The 25951-nt window shown below is 52.2% G+C and overlaps 2 protein-coding genes across 3 annotated transcripts; both read left to right on the forward strand.

Moving 5' to 3' along the window:
• Positions 1-591: 591 nt before the first annotated feature.
• On the forward strand, positions 592-15225 carry SLC41A1 (solute carrier family 41 member 1; the record flags this gene model as incomplete). Its single annotated transcript, XM_079546386.1, has 10 exons — positions 592-969; positions 6142-6249; positions 9727-9798; positions 10078-10222; positions 10320-10466; positions 11005-11152; positions 11695-11774; positions 12568-12702; positions 13735-13883; positions 15040-15225. 10 exons carry the CDS (start codon positions 592-594, stop codon positions 15223-15225), a joined length of 1548 nt encoding a protein of 515 aa, XP_079402512.1.
• Positions 15226-18161: 2936 nt separating this feature from the next.
• On the forward strand, positions 18162-21609 carry RAB29 (RAB29, member RAS oncogene family; the record flags this gene model as incomplete). Of its 2 annotated transcripts, XM_079546262.1 has the most annotated exons (5): positions 18162-18285; positions 19027-19098; positions 19631-19812; positions 21043-21164; positions 21492-21609. In XM_079546262.1, 5 exons carry the CDS (start codon positions 18162-18164, stop codon positions 21607-21609), a joined length of 618 nt encoding a protein of 205 aa, XP_079402388.1. The 2 variants fall into 2 exon arrangements, with proteins under 2 accessions (XP_079402388.1, XP_079402389.1); XM_079546263.1 differs by lacking the exon at positions 19027-19098.
• Positions 21610-25951: the final 4342 nt, after the last annotated feature.

Genomic DNA, 25951 nt, shown 5'->3' on the forward strand with positions numbered 1-25951 from the left:
CTGCAGGAGCTGTCAGGCTCGAGTTCTGCAGACGAAAAGTGCCACTGGAGAAAGTAACAAAGCCCTGAGAGTAAGAAGAGCTGGATTGTATCACCCTGAAAGCCAACCCGTCTCACAGCTCTCCTCTGCTTCTTTTAAGCTTCTGTTTTATTCAGTGATCTTTACTGCATCTGTTTTTCTCTCTGCCTCGCGTGCTCCATCACAACAGCTGTGCTGCTGGAAGAAAACCTGGAGAAAGATGTGCTAAAGCCTCACACGTCAAAGAGGAGAAGCTTGGATCCTGCCTTGGTGGCTGTGTAGCTCCCAGTGCTGGAAGGAAGGAGGACAAGGAAGAACTTGCTGTAGCTCCCAGGTCCCGCTGTGTTCTCTGCTGGCTCAGCTGTTGGTGTCCCCCATTCCTGGACTTTGCTTGATGGGGATCTCTGCTGCGGGAGCAATCTCTGCACTCAAAGGCAGGAGAGCAGGGGTAGGAGAGTTGGCCTCTAGATGCCGGAAAGGCCATTTGTGTAAGCTCCTGGCAGAAGGTCTCTTCTGGAACAGCTGCTGGCTGTAGGCCCACCGAGCTGAGGTTCAGGATAGCCTCTGTGCAGCATGTCTTCCAAGCCAGAGCAGAAGGAGACCCACCAGGCCAATGGGGCCGTGCTGCCTGCTGTGCCCATGGACTGCCTCGTCAGTCCGGACCGGGGGCAGCTGGTGGAGCCCTCCAATTTCCTGGGACCTGATGGTGTCGGGGTGGAAGTGGTGGTGCTGGAGTCCCGTGCCAACGCTAAAGGTGTGCGAGAAGAGGATGCCCTGCTGGAAAATGGCAGCCAGAGCAATGAAAGCGATGACACCAGCACAGACAGAGGCCCTGAGCCAGCCTCTCCGCTCAAGGAGACCTCCTTTTCCATCGGGCTGCAGGTGCTCTTCCCCTTCCTCCTGGCAGGCTTTGGGACAGTTGCTGCTGGAATGGTGCTGGACATTGTGCAGGTAAGACTAACCTCTCAGGTGTGGTGCTGGGCTCTGAACCCCATCTTTGTAGGCTTGATCCTAAGCTAGGGGGTATTTGAATTGCAAGACTGGTTTGACAAATAGCAACTACAAAGGGAAGACTTGTGTTCCCTTGAACGGCAGTTGGGATTGGGGCAGACCTCAGTGGTGCCTGGAGCAAGGGAAGGAGCCCTTTGGTCACCCTTACACACTGCAGCCCTGCTCCAGCTCTTAGGACAAGGTCATGGCTATCAAATGTGCAGCCAAAGGACCTATCTGGGAACTGATGCATGTTCCTGCTGGGAATAATGTGGTAATCATCCCCTGATGATGACCATCATCCCAGCCCTGCTCCACAGTTCCCTGGGTCCCGTTTCCTGTTAGTGCCTGTGGTGTTTGCTGTACTGTTTCAGCACGCTGGGCTGGTGCCAGCTGGGTTAATGATCCCCGTGCTGCAGTGGGTGCAGGACACTTGCTGGTGTGTTGCTCAGGCTGAGTGGCCCTGCTCTGGCTTCTCATGTGCTCGAAGCAACCCGAGAGCAATTGGGCTAACAGGATTCCTCCCGAGAGCTGTGTGGAGCTGATTCTTAGGAAAGACCAGCCAGAGAGCTGGCTGATGCCTCCAGCTGCAAACTGCTCTGTTACCAGACGTCTCCTTAGGTGTTTCGAGGTGGGTGGCACTGTGGGAAGCACACAGCTCACTTCAGCTTTACGTGGGCAATGTGCTGACTTACCAGGCCGTGCCTTTCAAGCATGGAAATCCAAGCAGGTGTCTCTGGCAGCTGATCAGCTGCTCACCCCCTCCTCCTGTGCACAGTTCCTGGTCCTGATGCCCAGCACAGAGCAGTGAGTGAGGCACAAGGTTTGATCAGCAGCAGCAGGCAGGTGGTGCCACGTTGGAACTGCAGTCAACCGAAATTTCTCTTTGATGCTCTCTCATTTACTCAAATAGTGTAAACAAGCCCTTGCGATGCTGACATAAAAAGACTGATGTCAGCCACTTGTGTGTGTATTGATGGCAGTGATTCTGCACCTGAGCTGCGTGCCAGCGGTCCGTTGTGTGAGGCAGGCTCTTTCCCGTGTGTGCAGGTTGTCAGGCAGGCACTTCTTTTGCTGTTTTGCCCCACTGGCTGCTTCCTGCATGCCTTAGCACGCTGGTCATCTTTACAGCTTCTCCTGATGCAACCTGCTGGGAGAGTTGTGAAGCATGAGTTGTGCCTCGGAACAGGAAGGGCTGGCTGTGCTAAATTAAGCCAGAAGAGATTTACTAGAATAGATTCCTTGAAAAGAGAGAAATTTCAAGCATGTTGTCGTTTGCAAAATCCTTGTAAGCTCATGTTTGGCTCTTCTGGCAATTTCCTGGACCAGGGCTTTGAACACAGCCCCAGGTCCTTCCTGGAGGAGGAACAGCCCTCCTGCCTGGGGAGGGGAGGGTCTGGGTGGGATACTGTGGCACACTGCTGTGCCCTCCTGCCTTTTATTTATGGCCATTAGAAGTAAAGCTTCATAATTCCTCTGTTCCACAGCAGCTCAGCGTGGAGCTACGCAGCGTGTCCTGCCAACTCCTTTAACTCCCTTTAGCCTTGGGATTAAATGAGGCATCTAAATGCCATAGGGTGGAAACGGGGGAGGGAAACGTGTGGCCTCAGCTTGTCTGCCTGTGGAGTTTGGGGAGCTGATCTTAAGAACTGGCTTCCCAGAGGCTCAGAGCCTTGGGGAAGGAGGCAGCGAGCTGCTGGGGGCAGGCAGGAGTCCCATTGCTTTGGATGTCGCCGTGGTTTGTGATGGATGGAAGGCTCCATGCACTCAATTTGCTCCACTTGAGACAAATAGAATAATCAACCGGCTGTAATTGGTCTCCCCAGTGTGAAAACAAGCAGCCCTGGCCTCTGGCCACGTTGTCCCATTAATGTGTCCCTATTAATTTGTTTCTGCTCCCTTTGGATTTGGAGACCTACACGTGTGCCACCTGCTTCTCTGTATACAGCAGGGCACTGTTGGCACAGTCCCCTCTCCCTGCAGAGCTTTGATTGTTGTTTTCCAGACTTGCCTGCTCCCTGGAGAGGCTTTAGATGGGGTTGAATATGAAGGAGGGCATCTGCTCATTCCCCATTTGGCCACCTCTGGTGTTAGCATCCCCGTCGGGAGCAGTGGGGAATGCTGAGCCTTGCTTCTTCATCCAGCCCTGGCCCACTTCTCATTGCTGTGCTGTTGTCCCGAATTTCAGACTCCCCCCACTGAGTGCTGTGGTTGTGGGGGTGATCCTGGAAGGATCTTACATGACTCCTCACGCATCTGCTGTGCCTGGTGCTTTCCTCCTCGGGGCTGCAGCTCTCCTGGCAAGGCTGCTTGTCTCTTTGGGGCATTGGGAGGGCCAAGATGCAGTGTGCTGAGGCAGCGATAGCTCTGACCTGCTGCTTCACAGCACTTCCTTCCCTCTGAGCTGTCCTGAGTCACCATCCTGCTCCAACCCATGATGCTGCTGCATGCCTTAACCCCACACACAGCAACTGAACGCAGCAGAGGCCAAAAAAGCAGCTGTTGTCCTGGAAGTATCTGATGCCTGCAGGTGCAAAGCCTCTGAAACGCAGCAAGCCTGGAAGAACAGCAAAACAACACCTGGGCTTGATGCTGGAACCCAGTGCCTCTGCTGGGCAGATGTGGGTGAAGTAAGGCAACCCGTGTGAGCTGTGCTGTCTGCTCCCTTATGGGGTGAGTGAAGAGGCTCTCCTGTAAGGCTGTGCTCTGCAGGAGCCAGGAGGCCTTGGAGACGTACAAAGTGCCCGTAGACCAGTGTTGTGTAACATCTTATATTAAGCACGTTGGCAGGAGCCCACAGGTCCTGCTCTTTGCAGGAAAACGAGCTGCTGATGTCTGCAGAAATCTTGTTTTCTGTCCCCAAAGATGGCTTTTTTTCCTTTCCCCAGCAACACCTCTGTCTTACTCAGTTACAGCAGCTCCTGGCACTGGTTTGCAGCGCAGCCTCCTGTAAAGGTTAACCTGCACGGCTGGCACTGGGATGAAGTGCAGAGGGCTGCAGCCCTGTGCTGGCTATTGCCTGACCCTTTCGTGCCCCTGTGGTCTGCCTGGAGGAAGGAGGAGCCAGGCAGGTGTTGCACAGCACTTCCAGCCTGTGGTCAGACAAGGATGGCGTTCCTTTCATGAAGTGATTCTGACACCCAGCTCATCCTGCTGCAGAGTGGGAGCTGCTGCACACTGATTGAATTCCAGGTGCTGCACAGGGAAGTCGTAGTAAAGGATTTGCCAGTTACAGCAAGCAGCAAAGTCATTGTAATGACTGCCATGCCTGCCTAAAAATAGTCCGAGGAGAGCAGGGCTCGCTGTTCCTAGGTGTGACCTTAAAGGAAGCACAGCCCGGTGTGCTGCTGTGCGAAAGGAAATCTTTCAGACTGATTCTCCCTCCTCTGTCTGCTCGGTGGTGGGTGCTGCAAGGAAGCATCCCTCTGCACTGCTGGCTGGGCTGGCTGTGCAGAGATGTAGCTTTTAAGGCACTTCTGGCTGTGGGCAGGAAGTCTCCGGGGCTCAGGCTCACTGTGTGCAAGCAGTTCAGAGGCTGCAGGGTTTCCTTGGGCACTGCCCATGGCAGCAGCTGGGAGAGAATTTGCTTCAGGAGGAGGTGAGTGTGTGGAACCTGCTGTCCTCGGGCAGTGGGGGGCTCTGAGGAGTGCCTGGAACAGCTGAGCAGCTTCCATCCCTGCACCCGGGGGTGGGAACGTTATTGGCTCTTCTCACAGTGCTGTCAGATGTGCTAAACAGGGGAGTGCTTTTTGAGTGGCTGAGAAATGGTCCCAGTTCATCCTTCTCAAGTGCTCAGCAGCCTCCTGTGATCACACTTCTCTCTCAGACTGTTCTTCCAGTGCTTGCAGTTTGAGCGGGGTACTGGAAAAGACCTGGCAGGAAGCTGGAGCTCGTTGGCTTTTAATGTCCCAGAGCCGGAGGCAAGCATCACAAAGGATGGAAAAATAAACAAAAATAACTGAAGTCTTTCCCAACAGGAAGGTGTTCATCGTGCAGGTAGTGAGCTTCATTCGCTGTGAGGTGTTGGCTGGTAGTGTTCCTTGTCCTAGAAGGAATTCCACATCCTTCTGGGTGCTCAGCCTGAGCAGCACTGCCAAGGGGGGAGCTGAGGACACAGGGCCCAGTGCAGGTAACAGCAGGAAGGAAACTGCAGCTGCCAACGTGCTCAGCACAGGAGGCAGCTTCTGAACGCACCATTCCAGCAGCTTCCTCTGAGGAGGATGCCAGTTAAGCAGTGTGGGAAGCAGGGGTTATTTTGGACACAGTCTTCCTTCAAAACGCTCATGAGAACAGGGAATCAGGCAGAGAGGTTTGCACAGCCTGCATTAATATTTTTTTTAACGTAGTTGTGAGTTTTTGGGGATGGTTTCATGTTTTCTGGGAAGCCAGCTGCTCTCCTATGAGACTGCATACTCAACAGTTACTCTTTTTTTTTTTTGCCTGTTCTGTCTCTTGTCCAGAGAAACTGGCTCTGCTTCAGAGCCAGAGAGGGTTGCAAATACCTGCACTTGTGCTGTATGTGCCAGGTAGAGCGAGGGCACACAGCTCTGGGAGAGCATCTTAGGGTCATACAGCGCCTTAGGTTGGAAGGGATCTTAATAACCTTGTGTTTCCAACCCCTCTGCAGTGGAAGTGGGAGCAGAGACAGCAGTGAGCCACTGCTTGGGGCTGGCAGCACCAGGAGCTGCAGCGCTGCGCTCTGCGAGGTGTTTGGAAGAAGCTGTGTGGGGAATGCCTGTGGGCAAACTACAGTGCTGGGTTCTGCCAAAACCGGCGTGTGTTGGGCAGAGCTTCTTCCTCTCTCCCTGTTCTTGGCCTCTACGTGCGTAAGTGTTTTGTCAGCAGTTGAGCTTTGGGGGATTTTGAACTGAAAGTTGCAGGCTGAGATCCTGTTTGTAAGCTCGGCAGGAACCGTGTGGTCACTGCTGCGTAAATGTCAGAGCAGTAACACTGCTGGAGAGCGTGGCACCAGGACTGGAAGTGAAACTGAGTCATTACTCAGGGCTGCACGCAGGCAGTGCCAGAGTGCAAAGGCAGTGGAGGAGGTTCTCAATCCAAAGCCAAGGTTTCTAACAGCTGTGATTTATTATTATTATTATTATTATTTGGTCTTTTCTTGTTTCGATCTTGCAGCACTGGGATGTCTTCAAATACGTGACCGAGGTTTTCATCTTGGTGCCAGCACTGCTGGGTCTGAAGGGGAACCTGGAGATGACGCTGGCATCTCGTCTGTCAACAGCTGTGAGTATCCAGGGCGTGCTGAGGAGCAGGATGGCTGTTTTTTGGGAGGCAGGAAGGGATTTGCACGTGCATGTGAATGCAGTGACCACCCAAAGCAGAGGTTGGAGCTGAACTGCCTAGCCAGGTGTTTCCATCCCATTTGACTGATCAGATTTCAAGGCTCAGAAGTCCTTAAGCTTTGCTGACAGTTCACTTCCTTGTCAGGACTGCTCGTGAGCCTAGAGGTATGGCGCACAAAAAGGCTTTGGCAGTTTAATACCTGGAGTGTTTGGATCTGGTTTCATTTACAAGGAAGCTGGGTGCAGGCATGCAACCAGAGCACACGGAGCAGGCCAAAACAAGCCTGTTTTCCAGCAGGGCTGGGAGATGAGAGCCTGCAGAGAGTTGTACAGCAAAGGCTGAGATGGAGGAGAGCTTGCAGAGAGAGTTGTCAGGTGGATTGACAGCTTCTTCAAAATGATGGAGAGGAATGGCAGGGCATTTCTCTTGCTAGAATTCAGTCTGATTCTCACATAACAGTGAGCTCCCTATGAGAAATGGAGACAGGCTCTGTTGGCTCCTCAGAATAGTGTCTTAGTCCAGCTGTAAATGAATTGCTTTGTGTTTAAACGTTTCTGTAACACAGCAGTCCCTCTGTAGCTGAGCAGAACTGGAGAGAGGCATCTTCTTTTAACGGGGACAGTAATACTCCATCTGCAAAGCATCTACTTGGATGTGACAGCAAGTGACAGCCTGATGTTTCTGTGGGTCCCATGGTGAGCGTGTAGCTTTGAACCTTACATCTGCAGGGTGTTAGCTACCTGCTGTGTTTACCTCTACTGTTTCTGTGCTGGGTAGTGCTGGAAGAGAGCCCTTGCAGCCAGAGCCTGGGCTCAGCCTTGGCACTGCAGATGAAGAATTGTCTGTCTGGGTGGCAGCAGCAAGCATGGCACTGCTGCTTATCATGCTCTCTTTCTGGTTGCTGCAGGAGAAAGCATAGAGAACCATAGAAGAGCTCTGTGTATTTGCTCCTCTGGCTTCTCTTTCTTCCATCTTAAGCAGTGGGGTGATCCATGCTGAGACTCTTTGCTCCTCAGTGCCTTCTAACTCACTGAACCAGAGGCACGTGGGCTTCACTTGCCCTTGGCTTGGCCCCAGCTCTGCTGGGAGCCACTTCCACCTGGGAACAGCTTCCCTTGGTGCTGATCTCCTCCCTCCAGGTGCTGCTGGAGAGAACAAAGCTGCTGTGCTCCTGCACTCACAGGGTCAGGCTGAGTGCTGCAGCTTGTGGCCGGCTGAGCTTTGTTTGCTCCTTCGTTCTCAGAAACAAATCCCTTTGTTTTATTCATTCCCTATTGTTCAGATCATGTCAGAATCCTCACTGACCCGAACACAGGCCATTTTCCCTCTTGGCCTTGGCTTGGCCAGCTTTCAGAGCACGCTTTAAGCCTGGACTGATCAGGGTGAGCGCTTAGCTCTGCTAGGACCAAGATAGATAGCAAAGTTTTTCTGCAGCCTTGGTTTTCTCCATCCCCATCCCTGATGGGCTTGGCCCAGAGCAGCTTGGTGGGGAAATGAGGCTGTCCTGGCTGCGTGGGAAGTCGCAGGAATGCAGAACTTTCTCCCATCTGCTCTGGTGGCTGCAGCAGAGTCACCAGGAAACTGGCACAGAGAGCATCCCTCCAGTTCACACGCCTGTCCTGCCTTCTTCCCCTGCTTTCCTTCCTCCCATGAAGGCTGTGCTGCTTCTGTGTGAATCTCCCAGCCTTGCACACCACTCCCTCGTATTGATGCATGATGGGCTTTGACAGCCTCTTTAGTGTTCCCTTTTTTCCCATGGGGAGTGGGCTCTCCTCCGGGCAGTGCTTCACCATGCAGTTCTCTTGCTCTGCAGGAAAGCAGACTTGGAAGGATTTCTGAGATTGTGGGTTTCTAATTAGTGCTGCATTAAGTCACCTCAGAAGCTCCTTTCGCAATTAAGAAGCAAAACTCTCCCATTAAGTTAAAGGATTAAAATCCTGTTGCCAGTGACTACAGCTAGGTTATGTTAATCCCAACCTAATTGCCATGTGGCAAGAATGTTAAGGTCAGGCTTTGTATGGAGCTCAGATTCCTGTGCTGGATGTGCTCAGTGCAGCTCGATGGTCAGGGTTTTGTTTTTCCCCAGTCTTTCTTCCCTTCACCTGAACCAACCAGAAGAATTCACCCTGGAGATGGGCATATCTGAGTGATGGTGGACGTGGCCTGGCAGCTCTCTGCAGTGTGTATGCAGTAAGGAGGGTTGGCTGATGGTAGATTTCTTCCTTTGTGTAGACCAGGAAAGAAACCTGAGGGGCAGGAATCGCTGCTCTATTGTTTGTCACAAGTCTGACACTTTCAGCAAGTGACTCCATCGTGCAACTACTTCACATTTCTTGAGCCTCTCCCTTGTGATTTCATAGTGACGAACTTGTTTCTCCCTCGTGTTCATCAGCTTTGAATACTACAAGACTGTATGCAGGCGCAATCTCTCTGCCTGTCCTTTCCAACTTACTGTGAGGACCAGAAGGTGCTGGGGAGAGCAGAACTCCTGTGTAAGCTGCGACCTGCAGGGATTCTGCTGGGTTTTGTTTGGCTTGTATGCCAAGAAATTAAAGCAGCTTTCCTTCTGTTCTGGTTATTCTGATTAGCATCTCCCGTAGTGATGCCAGATGACCCGTGTGCCATGGCTGCTTCCTGCTTCTCACTAGGTCTCCACGTGGCATTAGCCTTGTTTACTCAACTTTTATCCCCACCAGTGGTTCTTGCTGCCAGCTCCTTGTGCCCACGTGGTGCTGCTCTGGCCTTGTCCCGTGTCAGAGCTGGGGGCACTCAGCTGACCTGGGATCTGTGCAACCCCTGCTTCCTTCCTGGCTGGCCAAATCGAGAGGTAGTGTGACCCGACTGGGCCTGGGCCAGGCTTGGCTTCGTCACCACTGAAGTAAATTCAAGCAGCAGCGCGTGGCTCTGCGTGAGGGCAAAGTGTATCTTGTTGCTTTGGCAGGATTCGCATCAGAATTTCTATTGCTGTTGATTCTGCCTTATGCTCCCTTCAAAATTCCTTCTGTAGCACTCTGCTCTTGCTGCATAGGAGTGTGTCAGCCCGTTCCTGTTGATGGAGAGAGGTGTCAAAGCTGAAACTGGGAACAGCTTTGGTGTGCTGGGCAACAAAGCCAGGTTAGCTGTTGGAAGAGCTACAGGTTGTTGCTTGGGCTTTGTAGCCTCTGTATACAGAACTGCGTGCCCCAAACTTGGCTGTCACTACAGAGATGTACCCTGGCTGTGCATCTGTGTGCACGTGGACACACGTGCCTTTGCTGCTAAATTGCTCTGCTATGAGAGGTGAGGATTTGCAGTCATTATTCTCTCCTGCTCCTGGCACAAACCTGCGTGGCTGAAAGGCAGGAATCTGACTGTTAGCAAGTGCGAAATGCCATCCGTCTTTTAATGGTCTGATGATGCCATGATGTCTTCTTGCAGGCTAATATTGGCCAAATGGATACACCCAAAGAGCTCTGGAAGATGATAACAGGGAACATGGCTCTGATACAGGTAAGAAAATGAGGAAGAAAACATGGGAAGTTGGTAGTTGTTGAAATCCAGCTTGAAGAGGTGTCAGAAGGCTTGAATGTCTTTTCTTGGGTACTGGCTTGGGTATTCAGTATTGCACTTCTGGCAGGGAGACAAATGGCACCTTATTATCCCTTGGTCACTTTGCCCTGAAGGTTGAACTTGGGTGTTTCCTTGCTGAATGCTAACCCAAGTAAATGAAATAGTACCCCAGTACCATTTTTGCCTCAGTCTTGATGATTATTTTGCTTTTCTTTTCAGGTTCAGGCTACCGTGGTTGGCTTCCTGGCCTCGATTGCAGCAGTGATATTTGGATGGATTCCAGATGGGCACTTCAGCTTTGACCACGCTGTCCTGCTCTGTGCCAGCAGCGTGGCTACAGCTTTCATTGCTTCCCTTGTTCTGGGTAGGAGATGCATCATGTACGTTCTCCATGCACCTCTTCCTAACATGCTGGGCTCTCCTTGCCTTCATCCTATTTTCTTCCTCTTTTTTTGCTGTAGGCATGATCATGATTGGAGTCATCATTGGATCCAGGAAGATGGGAATCAATCCTGATAACGTGGCCACACCAATTGCTGCCAGCCTGGGGGATCTCATCACCCTGGCTCTGCTTTCAGGAATCAGCTGGGGCTTGTACAAAGAGCTGGGTGAGGAGCAACAAAAGGCTTTTGTCTCTCCCTTGTCCTTGTGTCTGCTGCAATGCCTCCCTTGAGTTTCACCCTGTTCCTTTACCCTTAATCCTTCTGGGGCTTCTGAGTGCCAGGAGCTTGGTAGGGCTAAAACAGTGGGGGAAGGCAGCTTTGGTTTTAACCTTGTGTGCTGTCAGCACCAGCTGGGGGCTCCTCAGTGCAGAGCTACAGCTGTGTGCTGTACATTTCCTCCTCCCTCTCCTCCATTCTCCTTCCCTGGCGGCAGGGATGCAGAGGATGTGACTCAGCCAGGTTCAGTCAAAGGTGAAGCATTGCTGGGAGGTCTCACCCAGGACTGGGGAGTAGGAAAGAGCAGTTGGGAAACTGAAGATGCACTCAGCAGGTGCATCAGGAGGAAAAGCTGGCTCTTGTTTGTATGGTTCTGACTGTGGGGATGGCAGCTCTTTGCTGGCAGGGCTGATGAGCTCAGCTGAAGTATGTGCTCACTGCTGAGGACATGTCCTTGATCTGTTGCCTTTGCTTATTTCCCCCTCAGAGAGCAAAGCATACGTGAATCCTTTGGTGTGTGCCTCCTTCATAGCTCTGCTGCCCATCTGGATCATCATTGCCAAGAAGAATGCAGCGACTCGGGAGGTGCTGTACTCTGGCTGGGAGCCAGTCATCATTGCAATGGCAATTAGCAGGTAGGAAGGTGTGCAAGAGTTCTGCTCCCTGAAACACAAACAGAAAACGCCCCTTTTTCCCCCCAGCCCTTCCAACCCATTCATGACAGATTCCAAAAGAAGATGGAGAACCAAACTTCTCCTTTCACAGTGGCCTCTGCCAGGAAACTGGAGGTCAGGTTGTGTTTTCCTTTGGGGTTGAGGCCCAGGGATATTGAGCACCTGACTGCTGGAATCCAAGGCCTCAGCAGTGTGCTGAGTGCTGCACAGGTGGCACGGCTGCAGATCCTGTCCAGCAGTCCTCACAGGAGCCTTCTTTGCCCTCTGAAGGGCAGGGTTGCTGTTGATTACTGTGTTGCAGTAAGCTGTACGTTGGGGGATAAAGACTGTGCTAAAACTTTCCTTTGTTACCAAATATCGAGGCCTTAAACCACGCACCTACACTTGGGGCGGTTGCACAGGTCAGTGGGTGGATGCATCACCCAATGCACACACTGCAGCAAGTGCTTTGTGTGCTGCCTGATGAGCCTTCAGCAGTGACGTCTTCGTTCTTCCCTCTGCAGTGTTGGGGGTTTAATTCTGGACAGAACAGTCTCAGATCCAAACTTTGCTGGGATGGCTGTCTTCACACCGGTTATTAATGGTAAGCTCCTTTCCATGCTGATATTGCAGCTCTGATGGTTCTTGGCAGACGCTGAAATTGGCCTCTGCCTCAGTGCAGGCAGATTAAGGAGGCTAATTCTGCTAGATCACCAGTGAGATGAGGTTAGACCCAGCCTTTACAGCAGCGTGGCTTCTCCTTCAGCAGAGGGTAACAGGTCTAGGGGAGGCTGTTGCCTGAGAGAAGCTTTCCAAGTCTGAGCCACAACAAGAGCTGTGTTTGTTTTCCACTTCTCGCTGGTGGAAGACACCTGATCCAAGATACAAGCCCTGCAGCACTCAATAACATAAAGATTTGGGTTTGCAACTTGAGTCAGGAAATCTAGTTTGTTCTGGAACAAAGCTTTGACCTCCTTTCTGCCTAATGAACCAAGGGAACTCTGTTGTGCACTAGTTCTCAGCCTTGCAATAAATTGAGTTAATTCTGCAGCAGCACATCTTTGGGTTGGTGAGTTCCAGAGTTTCATTGTGCTTCATGCAAAAAGCAGCAGCTTTAAGCTTCCTGTGTCTGTTCTGGTGACCAACTCATCGTGTTTGTTTCATACATTCCTTCCAATCAAAGCTGCCATGATAGTACTGTATGTATTTTACTAGGAGACCCTGGGGGAAACTGCAGAACAGCATTCTTTGTCTCAGCTCTTTACATCATGCAGAATTGGAGTTTGTGTCAGGAATAGACTGTCTTGCACTGTCCCAGCACCTGGTTGTGCTGGCTGTTGAAAATGGCTTTCAGATGGGATCGAAATGTTGCCTTATTTTGTTTTCCTTACCTGCAGGTGTGGGTGGCAACCTGGTGGCAGTGCAGGCGAGTCGCATCTCCACTTACCTGCACATGAGTGGGATGCCTGGAGAGAGCCCTGAAACAGCCCCTCGCAGATGCCCCAGCCCTTGCAGCACTTTCTTCAGCTCAGGTACTCGAGTTGTGGCTTGAGATGTGTTGAGTTCTGCCAGCAGCAGTTGCTGCAAATGGCTGGCTGAGCTTGGCTGCGGCCGTCACTGCAGCGCTGTCACAGGAAATGGTGGCTGAGGCTCAGAGGCAGCTGTCAGCTCGTGGATGTCTGCTCTTCTGGCCTGCCCTGCCCTCTAGAGACGGGTGGACCTTTAGCAAAGCTGCAATGCAAGAGGCCGTATCCCTGCTGGATTAGGAAAACACGTTGCCAAAGTCTCATGCCCTGCCTGTGTAATGCTGGTACTCCTCCACCCAGTGAATCTTTTCCAGATGTTCAGGATACCTAAACCTGCCTTGAGAGCTGCTTGGGTGTTACAGGTCTGCTGGGCCTACAGAGCCACTGTTACAGAAAATTAGCTTGCAGATGCTTCTTAGCCCTGCTATTTGTAGCAGTTGTGTAGCAGAGAGCGGCCAAACCTGCATTCCTGGGTAGTGTGGGGAGAGGTGGTTATGCTCCAAACTGTCTGGGGGAGGTTTGACACTCCGTAGCCTGGGTTCTGGCCTTCTGATAGAGAGGCTGCCATCTGGAAAGGGAGATCTGAGGTGCTCTGTTCGTGTGTACCAGCTGTAACCTGCAGGGTTTGGAAGCAGAAAGGGGCAGAGGTCTCCAGTGCGGTGATCACCTGTCAGAAAGCTGATCTCCAGACAAGGTGCCAGCAGAGCTCCAAGGAAATTCAGTCTTGATGGTGGACTCCTGGCAGCTTGGAACTCAGTGCTGTCAGAGGTGGGACGAGTCCTTTTGGCAGCTGGGCTTTGAGAACAGCTTTTGCTCTGGGGGCAGAGTTAAGCTCTCCTACCAAGTTTGATGGAGTCTTTGTTCATCCTGACTCTTAAGTCAGCATCGGGGTGCTGTTTTCCAGCCTAAAACTGGACTGCAGAGATGAGAGTCCAGTGCTCTGGTTCTGCTTCTGCTTAGCCCCAGCTGTAGGTGGGCTGCAGAGCTGCTGTGTTCCCATCCCACTGAAGCCTGAACTCCACCTTTGTTTCTCAACAGATGTGAATTCCCGCTCTGCCCGTGTGCTCTTCCTTCTGGTCGTGCCTGGACACCTGGTTTTCCTTTACACCATCAGCTCCATGCAAGGTGGACACACTACACTCACCCCTATTTTCATTGTTTTCTACATGACAGCTGCACTTCTCCAGGTGAGCTGAAGCCACTCCGGGGGGCTGCAACTGCTCAGGCTGCAGTAAGGAGCACTGCTGTGTCACCTGCAGCAGGGAGCTGCTCTGCCAGCTGTTGTAGATGCATTGCTGAGGGATGTATGCTACCCCCAAGAGGTCTCTGCTGTTTCCTTCTTCTGTGTTAATCTATTCTTTAGTCATTTGAAAAGAAAGCAGGCTGTGCAGTTTGCAGGACCCCCGTGCTCGTGGCTCTTCTTGCCCACGTGGGGAAGGGGCCTGGCACTCCTGTTCCTCTCACAGCAGCTCTGTGAGCCCACAGGCAGCGGTTGGTGTGAGGGATGTGCACAGACCCAGCTGCTCCTGCTGCAGAAATGCAGCGGCTGTTTGCACAAGCAGTTGTCTGTGTAGGAGGGAGGGGAGAGCTGCTCTGCTTGGGGAGTTTTGTACAAAGCCTGGCCAAGCTCCCTCTGCTCGCCCCGTGGTTTTGGTGTCCCCTAAAATCAGCAACTGAAGCTGGCTTGAGAAAATGAGTCGGAGCTTCCATCAGAGACGAAGGCAGGAAGCTGTCATCCGGGAGGCTAAATTTAAGTTATGAGCTCCTGCTGGGTGCCTGGGCATGAGGAGGGGGCTTCTGCTCACAGCTGCTTTGTGAAGCCCCAGCATGAGCAGCATGCAGGCTGGGGGCACTGGGCTGTGTGGTTCTGTGATGCTGAGGCCCTCCCAGCCCTGAGCAACCAGAGGTGGTGGTCAGAGGTATGCAGCCTCTTCCAGACCTTGTCCCAGACCTGAGGCTTCAGAGGATCCAGTGTGGATTTGTGCTGTCTTTAATCACTGATGTGAAGGAGGTGGGGAGAACGTTGCACCCTGGTAGCTTCAGCTGCTGGGAAGCTGCTCTTTATCCCTGGGATCCAGACGTTGCTAAGAATCCTGTGTTCTTCCCAATCCTCTCTTTTGGAGCTCTGCGTGTGTTACTCTGAGCTTGTTCTGGTTAGATCTGAAGGTGGAGATGCAAAATGTAGAGTTCCTGGTGTTTGGGTATCAGTGCACTGAGCCTCTATGCTTGAACGTGATGGGGGCACACGAAGGGAAGGAGGGGTGAGGGGCTGCAGTGCAGCTCCATGAGGACGGGGGTTGCAGAGGTTGGGGCTGACGTGGCTCTTTTCTGCCTCCCTCCCAGGTTCTCATTCTGCTCTACATTGCTGACTGGATGGTGCACTGGATGTGGGGCAGGGACCTCGATCCTGACAACTTCTCCATCCCCTACTTGACAGCGCTGGGTGACCTGATCGGAACGGGGCTCCTTGCTCTCAGCTTTCATGTCCTCTGGCTTATTGGTGACCGGGATTCCGATGTGGGGGATTAGCTCTCCCTGCTGCCCCTCCCCTCCTCTCAGTTCTCCTCCATTCATTTTTGTCATGGTTGTTTTTCTTCCACCCTTGCTCTCCTCTCCTCCTTCCCTCCCCTCCCCCCCCCCCCCCTCCAACCCTGTCTCTCACGAGACTTCATCTTTGATACAAGATTCTCATTATTTTCAATGGGAATTTTATGTGGTTTATATTTCAAGCCAAGTTTGTACAGAAAAATAAATCTAGTTTTAGGAAGGACGCGAAAGTGTAATGAGACAATCACCAAGTGCAATTTCCTAGCAGTTGTCTGACCAGTGTTCCAGGGGAGCTGCCCATCAGTTGATGGAGCACACTGGAGGCCCTCCTGTCCCAGCCACTGGAGGTGAAGGGCTGCTTTGTTCGCTTCATAAGCGTTTTAAATACTGGAGATAAGGTTCAGATGTGTGTTGCTGAGAGGGCACCTTGCTGCAAAGTGCAGCCTTGTGGGTGAGGACACGGGGATCTCCCATTTTCTGTCCTGTGACCTTTCTCCCTCATGTTTTCTCCCCAAATCCCTCCCCTGTGCCTCGCACCCAAAGCATGCAGCTCTCTGGTCTGGAGATGATCCAGTTTTGTGCATTTAGGCTTGCTTTCAGCTGCTGTGTGTGTGTGTGTGCTGCTGCTGGGCCCGCTGCAGCCGGGCAGGAGCTGCTCAGTACCTTCTTTTGCTGAGCCTGAAGCATTTCAAACTCGGGAGCCTTATGCTACTGCTGTCTCTTAGAAGATGCCATCTGTGTTCAGCCGTTGGCTTTCCCTGTATGCGTAGGAGAAAGCAGGAAAACAGGTCAGCAGCACAGCCTGAGTTGTGCAGCCGTGCATCGTTGGTGCAGCGCTGTGTGGCTCTCAGCAGAGCGCCCTGCTTGCCTTGAGCTGCACGTGGAGCCTGGGGTTGGTGACAGCCCAGCAGAGCCTGAGCAACTGTGAGCCTTATTTCCCTCCTGCTTTTTGTGCTGCCCAGCTGGGAGGTGGCCAGGAAGCTTTCCTTTCCTCTGCCTTTGCAGGCTGGGAGGATTCTCATGCAGTCTGCAGCATGCAGTTCTGGCTGTGTGACTGAGGCATTTGTAAATCATCTTCCTGAGTGCTGTCAGCACTCAGCACTTTGTACTTTTCCCATTTGGAAATTGATTCAGTGAGCTGAGCACAGTTTATTTAAGCAGGTCTTATTGACTTGGAAGCTTCACTCAGCTGCATCGAGTTTAAGTGATGCACTCAAGCAGACAGCACTGTTAAACAGGCTCAGATGTAAACTGAATGCATGTGTGCATGGGAGAGAGCTTCTAATGTTGGTAGGGATGGGGATCATAGCGTCCTATGGCACCTAGTTTTGGTGCCGCAGTGCCCAAAGCACAGGGAGATGCCCTCAGTGCCCAGCGTGGTGCCCTGGCTCTGAAATAACACCTGAGCTCTCACAGAGCTCACACTGCAGCCCTGCTGTGCTGCTGCCTGGCCTGTTTGCCTGCAGATCCAGAGCATCACTGGAGAGCTGCAGGATTTGGGGTTGCCTACAGGCTGCTGCGTTTCTTGTTTTGTCTGGATTGGCTTCAGTTCCTCCCTTAGGTTGTCCTCAGCATTTCTTGCACAAAAGAGGCAGTGCTCCCTTCCTTACCTTGCTGATGTGAAGCTCGCCTTCCCCCTCCCCATCTCTGTGCTGCCCTTAGTTGCAGTAGCTCTGACCCTCCTCCTGTTCCCTGCAGTGACTCTGGCTGCTCACAGGTCTGATTCAGCCGCAGCTCTATTCAAAAACACCCAAAGGAAAACCAAAACAAACCAACCAACCAAACTCACACCCCAAAGCCAGCAGTCTGAGCCTGGGGACTCCTACAGCATCCTCTGCTGTCACCTCCTATCCATGCCTGATGCCGAGGGCTGGACGTGAGCTTTCCTTCTGCTAACACACGTTTGTGTGCGGCCGTGCCATCGCTGCTCCGTGCTGTGATATCAGCTTTTGGTTCCCCAGGAAAGAAATGGTGCCAGAGCTGTGCTTGTGGTCTCCCATGGGTGCAGAGGTGCTGCGGGGTGAATGGAGTGGCGCAGAATCTCATTTAGCATTTCAGCACGTTCACAGCCAAAAGCTTTTCCCACCACTTGCACTCGGTTGCATGGCCCAACCTACAGCTGACTGCAAATGAGAAACACCCGTTTACTTCTTTTTATTAAAGGAAAAACAACAAAAGGACTGTCTTAATTATTTATAGTTACTGTAACTGGATTGACGGATGTCAACTGCTGATAAATTATATTTCGTTAAATAAAGATGACATTTATTTATGTGGACTTCGGTGCCGTTCTTTCATCAGTCTCCATGTGTGGCTCAAAGCTGCTCCTGTTTTGCAGCAGTGATGCTCTGTGTTCGGCTTTGGGGGGATGGAGGGAGGAAGGAAGGAAGGAGGTGTGGGTTTGTGCTCCTGGGAACTGATGGCAGAACGCAGGGGAACAGAACCGAGCTGTGCATGGGGGGTTCAGGAAGAAGAAAAAGGCTTTCCTATGGGGGGGGGATCAGACAGCAGAGCTGTGCGATGCCCTGCACAGGTCGGTGACGGCTCCCAGTGATGTGCTGTAACTTCTGGCCAGCCCACAGCGCTCAGGGATCGGGGCTCTGTGATCTCTGGTGCCTCCCACAGCTCTCCTGCTCCGTGCCGTTCCCTTCCGTGCTCTTCCGTTCCGTTCTGTTCCATTCCGTGCTATTCAATTCCCGTTCCGTTTCGCTCTCTTCCATCCTGTTTCGTTCCGTTTTATTCGGTTCTATTCCATCCCATCCCGTTCACCTCCGTTCCATTCTCTCCCTTCTATTCCGATCTTCCCCCGCCCCGAAGCGTTCCGGAACTGCGCGATTCCGCCTGACCGTCACGTGACCTCAGCACCGGGGGGAGAGGGGGGGCGGGGGGCGAAGTTGGGGAAGGGGGGGGGGGAAGCGATGGGGCATCGGGACCGAATGTTCAAAGTGCTGGTGGTGGGAGATGCCACGGTGGGGAAAACATCGCTGGTGCAACGCTACGCCAACGACAGCTTCAACCGGCACTACAAATCCACAGTGGGGGGTGAGAGCGGCTCGGGGGGGTCCGAATTACCGGGGGGGGGGGGGGGGGGGGGGGGAGTTGGGATTGAATCCCCATCCGTACCGATAGCGGAGATCCGAGGTGCTGAGCGGGGTTTTTCTCAGTGCTCTGTGGGTTCGGAGGGGTCCCGGCTCCGTCCGGTGTTTGTTGTGTGTGAGGTCAATGCTCGGAGTATGGGGAGGTTGGGGGGTGAGGGAGGGGGGGACGGGACAGACTGCGACTGCTTCGGAACGAGTTTTGGGGTGAGATCTTTGTGTAACGTGGAAGCTGCAAAGAGTGGGGGGTTGTGAGGCTTTGCTGGGGACGCAGGGGCTGTCGTGAACCCGGAGGGGGATTCCTCAGCCCGATGCCGAACGCTCTGCGGGGCCACGTCCCGGGGAAGCTGCAGCACCGTGAGCTCCACGATCCTTTTTACGACGAGTTCCCAGCTTCAAAAAGCTCCAGGCCTGCAGGGTTGGCAGCACTGGGGGCCGGTTTTCCTCCCGCAGTTAAAAAATAAAGCAGCCCAAGCCGAGATAATGGCTGTGCCTTTCTGCTCCCTGCCAAGTTTGTTACGGCTGAGCTGCGGGCATTGGCTGTGAGGTGGGCAGCATGTGGGGCTGTGTGGATTTAAGGCCGATTTTGCAGCTTTCTATGACAGAGGAGAGGGCACAGCGCTCACAGCCCCTCCTGCTCCGTGCAAAATGTCCCTAACAACGTTTCCTTTCTTTTGGGGACTCACAGTGGACTTTGCCCTGAAGGTCGTCCAGTGGTCGGAGTCGGAGACGGTGAGGCTTCAGCTCTGGGATATTGCAGGTACGTTCAGACAGAGCTCAAAACTGCGCCCAGGTTGGGATGAGGCTCCACCAGGGGACGGTTCTGAGCTCCCTGTGCTGGGAAGGGAGGGCATTTGGGATGCAGAGCAGATCGGGATGCAGGGTTGTGGGTTCCCCCCTGTTTTCGCCGTATTGGGTGTGAGAGTCTGGAATCTTCGTAAAGAAAACAGGAAGGAGAAGTTTGCAACGAGGGGATTGCAGCAAAGAAACGGATTTCAGTTTCGGTCCTGAAAAGAGGATTAAGAAAAAGTCCCAAAAAGATATTTGGGAAGGGAAAGCAAAGTCCCCCATCCCATGCAGCGCTCGGTGGGGGCTGAGCAGGAGGAGATGAGTGCAGGTGGTCCCACATCGCTGCTTTCTCACCTCGCATGATGGTGCACCCCAGTGCCTCTGCTTCCTAAGTGGAGTTTAGAGCTGAAGAAATGAAGTGCTGCTGTAGGCACTTATTTGGTTACGTCTTAAAAAATGGTAACTTCTGGGGGGGATTTTTTGCTTTTCTATTGATCCTGAAGGGCAGGAACGCTTCACGTCCATGACCCGGCTGTACTACAGGGAGGCGTCAGCCTGCATCATCATGTTTGATGTCACCAACGTCAGCACCTTCAGCAACAGCCAGAAGTGGAAGCAGGACTTGGACAGCAAGCTGACGCTGCCGGATGGGAGCCCAGTGCCGTGCCTGCTGCTGGCCAACAAGGTGAGCAGCACAGAGCAGGCTGTGTGCGTGTGTGTGTGTGTGTGTGTGCCTGCACCTCCACAACGGCAGAGGGAGTGCAGAACGCAAGGGATGATTCTCCAGTAGGTTGTAGGACAGCTTGTGGTCTTCAAAGAATCACAGAATGGCCAGGGTTGGAAGGGACCTCAAGGATCACGAAGCTCCAACCCCCTGCTGCATGCAGGGCCACCCACCTCCACATTTCATAGCAGCCCAGGCTGCTCAGGGCCCCATCCAACCTGGCCTTGAACACCTCCAGGGATGGATGGAGCATCACAGCCTCTTTGGGCAGCTGTTCCAAAATCCTTTCTGATGCATTCCTGAATTCTTCTTGGTTTGTCTGTCTCTAGCAAGGCTTTTGTGTTAACAAGGATACAGTAGGACTTAACACACAGGCAGCCCCAAGGAGATGTTAGCAACTGCTTGCTCCTAGGATGCAGTTCCTTTTGCAGTTCTGCACCCCTGTGTTCAAAGCTTTCCTCTGGCTCTTCCATGAGCTGGTTGCTCCACAGCAGGGTTGGTGTGTGACAAACAAGCTCTGGAGGGATGGATGTCTGCTTTTCCTCTGGATGCAGCATCAGGTTGCACTGTGCCCACTGGTTGCTGTCATTAAATGATTCGTTTTCTTTTCACTTAAAAAGTACCTTTATGCTCTTCATGCACTAACATCAGCTCGGCAGTCATTTCCAGGTTCAGCTTGCCTGGTTTGAGAGCCTGAAGTTGAAGCTGAATCAAAAACACGAAAGTTGGCTGGGAGAGCAGCTTTTCTTCTCCGCTTCTTCACAAATAACGCTTTCCCTGACAGCAGCTGTGTGCCTGTGGGTGCTGTGCTCACACTAACAGGGCTCTTCTTCCATAGATGCTCCCACTCCCCCCAGTGCCAGCAGTGTGGGTTTCCCAGCAGCGCTGTGCCACTCATGCTATCCTGCTGCTGGTGGGTTGGGGATGAGTGACGGTGCTTTCTGGTGGAACCTCCATTCCATGAGTGCTCGACCGAGGTGTGTCAGGATCTCAGATGAGATAAACGTATTGCTGCTTGCAACATCCTGCTAAGAACCTTGCTGAGAACTGTGTGTCAGGTTGGGATGGCGGAGATGTGAAGGGCTGAGCCCTTCTGCCACTGCCCGCCACTGAGCAGGCAAGAGGGGAAGTTCCCCTCCCAGCTTGGGGATGGAAGGGCTGAGCCTCACCTGGCTGACTCCTGTTTTACAGTGTGACCTTTCCCCGTGGGCCGTGACAAGAGAAGAAGTGGATCGTTTCAGCAAAGAAAATGGCTTTTCTGGTTGGGTGGAAACGTCTGTCAAGGAGAACAAGAACATTAACGAGTCTATGAGGTAGGAACAGCGACTGGGGCAGCTGCAGGAGTTAATTCCCACCTTCAGACAGCACTGGCTGTAAGGGGAGATGCTGTCAGTGAGTAACAGATAGCAGCAATAACATGCAAGTGAATCTCCTGAAAGGAAACTGAATTCTGAGAGGTCAGAAGTTCTGCTGCCCTCGGTCGAGCAGTTTGTACCCAGGAAGCTGATCCTCTCTTAAAGCTTTGGGGTTTTATGCAACCAGGAGTTGTTGCTTTGGTTTTTCGTTGTTTTGTTTTGTTCTTCTCTGTGGCCCAATGCTGCTTGTTGAAGCAAACAATTTTACATCTGTTTGTCTTCCAGAGTCCTGATTGAGAAGATGATGTCCTCATCCACGGGTGATGGAAGTTCTGCTGCTTCCTGGAAGGGGGATTATATTAATATCAAAGAGACGTCCCCGCCAGGCTGGGCGTGCTGCTGATGCACTGACTGCACCACCTGCTTCTGTTTTCTACCCCTTTCATTTGTTTGTTTGTTTTCAAAGATAGTGAACTGTCCTCTCTTTACATACATTCATCCTCACTAAGCATTGCTGCAATGGCTTGGAGGGAGGAATGGAAAGGAGGGAGAAAAGGAGCTTGCTTTCTTCCAGCGCAGCAGCAGTGGCAGCACGGCGCAGGCTGTGCCCAAGCACACGGCTGAGATTGATCTTTTAAAACATTGAGCACTTTTCTTCATCTTCTCCTGTAGGACAGCCTGTGTCACACAGGGTGAAGGACGTGGAATGTGTATTTTTAATGCTGTTGCACCTTTTATTCCCCACAACCTGAACCTGATCCACAGAGGCATCATTCCGGAGTGCTGCAGTGACCTTCATTTGATGCACACAAAGTTGAATTGTTCTCTCTGCTCCTGTGTGTTCCTGAGGTGGGATTACAGCAAATCCACCATTCTGTGCTCTGGAACTGCACACCTCTGCCTGCGTGTCACTGGAGACCAAGGCATCTCAGCACTGTCATCCAGTGTCCCTAAGGTGTGGATTTGAGATGCAGCACAGCCCTAAATCACGTGTGTGCTGACTGTGGAGCTGAAAAGCACAGACCACAGCGTTGTCAAGCATTGCCCAGTTGCCTTCTGTTCCTTGGCTCCTACCCTGTCTAGCACAATCCTACGTGTTCTCTTCTGCTGCTGCTTTATTAGGACACTGGGAGCTGAATGAGGAATGGGTTGTAAACTCCTCTGTATGACAGAACAACGGTTCTTTTCACTTTCAGCCCACCCTGTGTCCTCCCATCTCACAAAGCTTTGCAATTGCTGATGAATCACCTTCGCACCGTTAGGTGCAGTGACTTCGGTGGCAGGCAGGGTGCTGGAAGCCCACTGCTGGTTTAGTGCTCCAAAGGACAAGCAAAGGAAAAGACTTTGCAGGGCAAATGAAATGAAGAGAGCTGCTCCCCACTTGCTTTTTTGTGCCTGCTTTTCCTCGTGCAGCCCCCAGTTATGCGGAGCTGTGAGTGGCTCTCGCCAACAACAAGCTGTAAGAGCACATCAGAGTTATCTTGCAGGGGTCCAAAGGAAGGCCAGTCTGCAAGGCTGCAGTTATGCAGCACTGTGGGCACTTCTCATCAGCGCGCCGTGCCACAGAATCGTCCTGCCTGTGCTGATTTTAGGATTTAAAGAAGTGCTCTTCAGTAATGTTTTCTCTTCTCCAATAGTTTACATCTCCCAGTGTGCCAAAAGATTAACAGACAGAAGAACTTTCCCTTAAGAGCATCCACTGCCTGTGGCTGCAGAGCAAGAATAGGAACTGATTGCCTTCACTAAGCACCAACAGAAAAGCTGAGTTTTTGTTGTCTGAGCTTGAGAAAGATGAGCTGTGAGTAAGGGCTACGAAAATCTAGGCCTAATGTTGTGTCCCAGACATCTGGGGTAAGATTCTGCTGTGCAAGTATTGCCAAATTCAGCCTTATAAGCACTTAAATATTCCTTTCTCTGTGCCATTGGATTAACTGGAGAAACACATGAAGTGTGTAGAAGTGGTTAGGAGCAAAATTGAACTGTCTTGTTGTGTTTCACTTCCTAACCTGTCAGGAAAAGAATAAAAAATCCTATAAATGTTTTTAGAAATACTGGGAAAAGGGTCTGATTTTTAAAAGGGTCTGTCATGAAGCCATGTGTTGTTCACTGATTGCTGTGTGTGCTGTATTTGAGCAAAGGCCAGGAGTTCGAGCTGCCCATACAGGTGAAGGGGCTGAGGCTCACAGTGGAAATCTCTGCTCAGGACCAACTGCTGCAGCCACAAAAGCTTGGAACTGAGCAGGAACTGCACAGCCATGGTTTTCCTGCCAGCATGCCATGCATCCTGCAGGAAAGCATCTCATGTCTTCTGTACGTTGGCTGGATACATACCAGTGTCTCTTTAATATCCAGACCTCTGAGTTTTCCTTAAGTGCTTCTCAGAAACAAGGAAAAGCCAAAGGAAGATTATATACATGACTCCTGTGCCACTTGTTTTGAAAATGACCTTTGGTTTCTCCTTTCTGCAATGCTTTGACATTGTACTCTGTGTGATTCTGGGCAAACCATACCTATTTCACTCCATTCCACGTGCTTCTCATTGCTAAACTCTTTAAATGTGTGGTCATGGGTCTCAAATGACAGCAATCTGTGGATCCACGTAGAAATTTATGCTGAAATAGAATCAGAAATAATGAGGTCAAAATTGAGTTTTTTGTTTTTTTAAACAGCTTGCAGTTATGCACAAGTATTTGAGAGACAGGGCTCTCCTTACTGTAACACTGCAGTATTATCATGTTTATACAAACAGTAGAAACTGCTGGGAGGTTTTTCTCCCTATCAATCCGTAACTGAATGCAGCATAGCAAAGGACTGAAATAAAGGAGTTTGACACTGCTTGTGTAGTAGTTGTTTTCCTGTCTCAAGAGCCCTAAGAAATGGCTTCATGAGATCAAAACAGAAACAATATTGCTGCCAAGAACAGGAGGGGTTATAAAGCATCCAGTGTGGACTGCCCTGTGTTGCCAACAAAACAGATTAGATCCTTTTCACTGGAAAATCTTGCTGTCTTCATTATTGTCGTGTTATTGACCTACAAGTGGGACATCAGCACGCAAAACTTTTGCATCTGTGAGGCAGTCATAGTGGCTTTTAATCCAATATATCCAGCTAAGAGGAGAAAGAAAAGAATTCCTTGATGTGGCTGTTTGTTAATAGGCCTTGCTCCTTATGGCTCATTAGCTCACACTGTGCAGTTGGAGGCTGTCTCTGAATGCCCCTTTCTTTTCCTGATCAGCTTGATTTTCATGAGTATTGACTTGCAGGAAGGAAGGGGCACATCTGAACTGATCAGGAATGACTGCAAAGGGGCAAATGAGGCTCAGGCAAGGAATTAATGATCCCAATGACTCCTGCCGTTAAGTGAGAGCTGAGCAGATCGCGTTGTCTTCTCAAACAATCTCAAATCTCACAAAAATGTTTTTTAATGGCACTAAGGAATGAGTCCCTGCAGTGTACAGGGGTACTTTTCCATCTGAAGAGGGGTGGCCAGCAGGGACAGGGAGGTCATTGTCCCTCTCTACTCTGCTCTTGTGAGGCCCCACCTGCAGTGCTGTGTCCAGGTCTGGAGACTCCAGTACAAGAAAGACTGTTGGAGAGGGTCCAGAGGAGCCACAAAGATGATCAGGGGGCTGCAGCACCTCCCCTATGGGGACAGGCTGAGGGAGCTGGGCTTGTTCAGCCTGGAGAAAAGAAGGCTGCGGGGTGACCTCATTGCAGCCTGCAGTACCTAAAGGGAGCCTACAAACAGGAGGGGAATCAACTCTTGGAAAGGGGAGATAACTGCAGGACAAGGGGAAATGGTTTGAAGTTGAGGGAGGGATGATTAAGGTTGGATGTCAGGGGGAAGTTCTGTGCTGTGAGAGTGGTGAGGTGCTGGAACAGCTGCCCAGAGAGGCTGTGGATGCCCCATTCATCCCTGCAGGTGTTCAAGGTCAGGTTGGATGGGGCCCTGGGCAGCCTGGGCTGCTATGAAATGTGGAGGTTGGTGGCCCTGTGTGTGGCAGGAGGTTGGAGCTTCGTGATCCTTGAGGTCCCTTCCAACCCTGGCCATTCTGTGATACAGCCTACAGCTGCCCCAGGAGCTGCCACGTTAGCAGGGCTTGGACGTGAGGACCTCAAACACCTCCCTTCCAACCCCACCAGTCTTTTGTGGGTTAGGTTTCATTTCTCCACAGACGAAAAGCAGCTCCTTTTCTAACCACGAAGCCCCGCAGGGCTGCGTTTGCGGCTCCCTCTCGGTAAAGCCCTCGGCGGGAGGCCCGGCCCGCGGGCACACTTACATGACAAAGGCCGCTCCCTGCTCTAACCGCGCGGCCTTAAGCTGCAGAGCCGGGCGGTGCGGACGAGCTCTCCTGGGTAGCGGGGCCTCAGTGCGACAGGAGCCGCGCAGGCCCGGCCGTGCGGGGGCGGCGCTGCGGGACTCTGGTTGCCGCTGCGGGGCGGCGCGGCGCTTCCCCGCCTTTTTTCTCCAACGGCACGCCGGGCCCCGCGCGGCGAATCTGCCGATCGCGCCCCGCCGGCCCCACAGCCGTTTGCGCCCCGGAGAAAATTCGGACTCGGTGTCTGAAGCGGAGGCGTGAGGATAAGTGGGCGGCAAGGCACGGGGGAGCGGCACCCAGAGCGGCGGAGCAGGCGGCGAATCTGCCAGCAGCGCTTCAACCCGCTCTGTGACTCAGAGCAGCTTGAGCATGCGGGGCGTCCTCACCCCCCTTCCCCGCGGGGAGAGTGGGCGGGGCCTTCCCGCC

The sequence above is a fragment of the Tetrao urogallus genome, assembly GCF_951394365.1.
Source record: "Tetrao urogallus genome assembly, chromosome: 24".
Taxonomy (NCBI): domain Eukaryota; kingdom Metazoa; phylum Chordata; class Aves; order Galliformes; family Phasianidae; genus Tetrao; species Tetrao urogallus.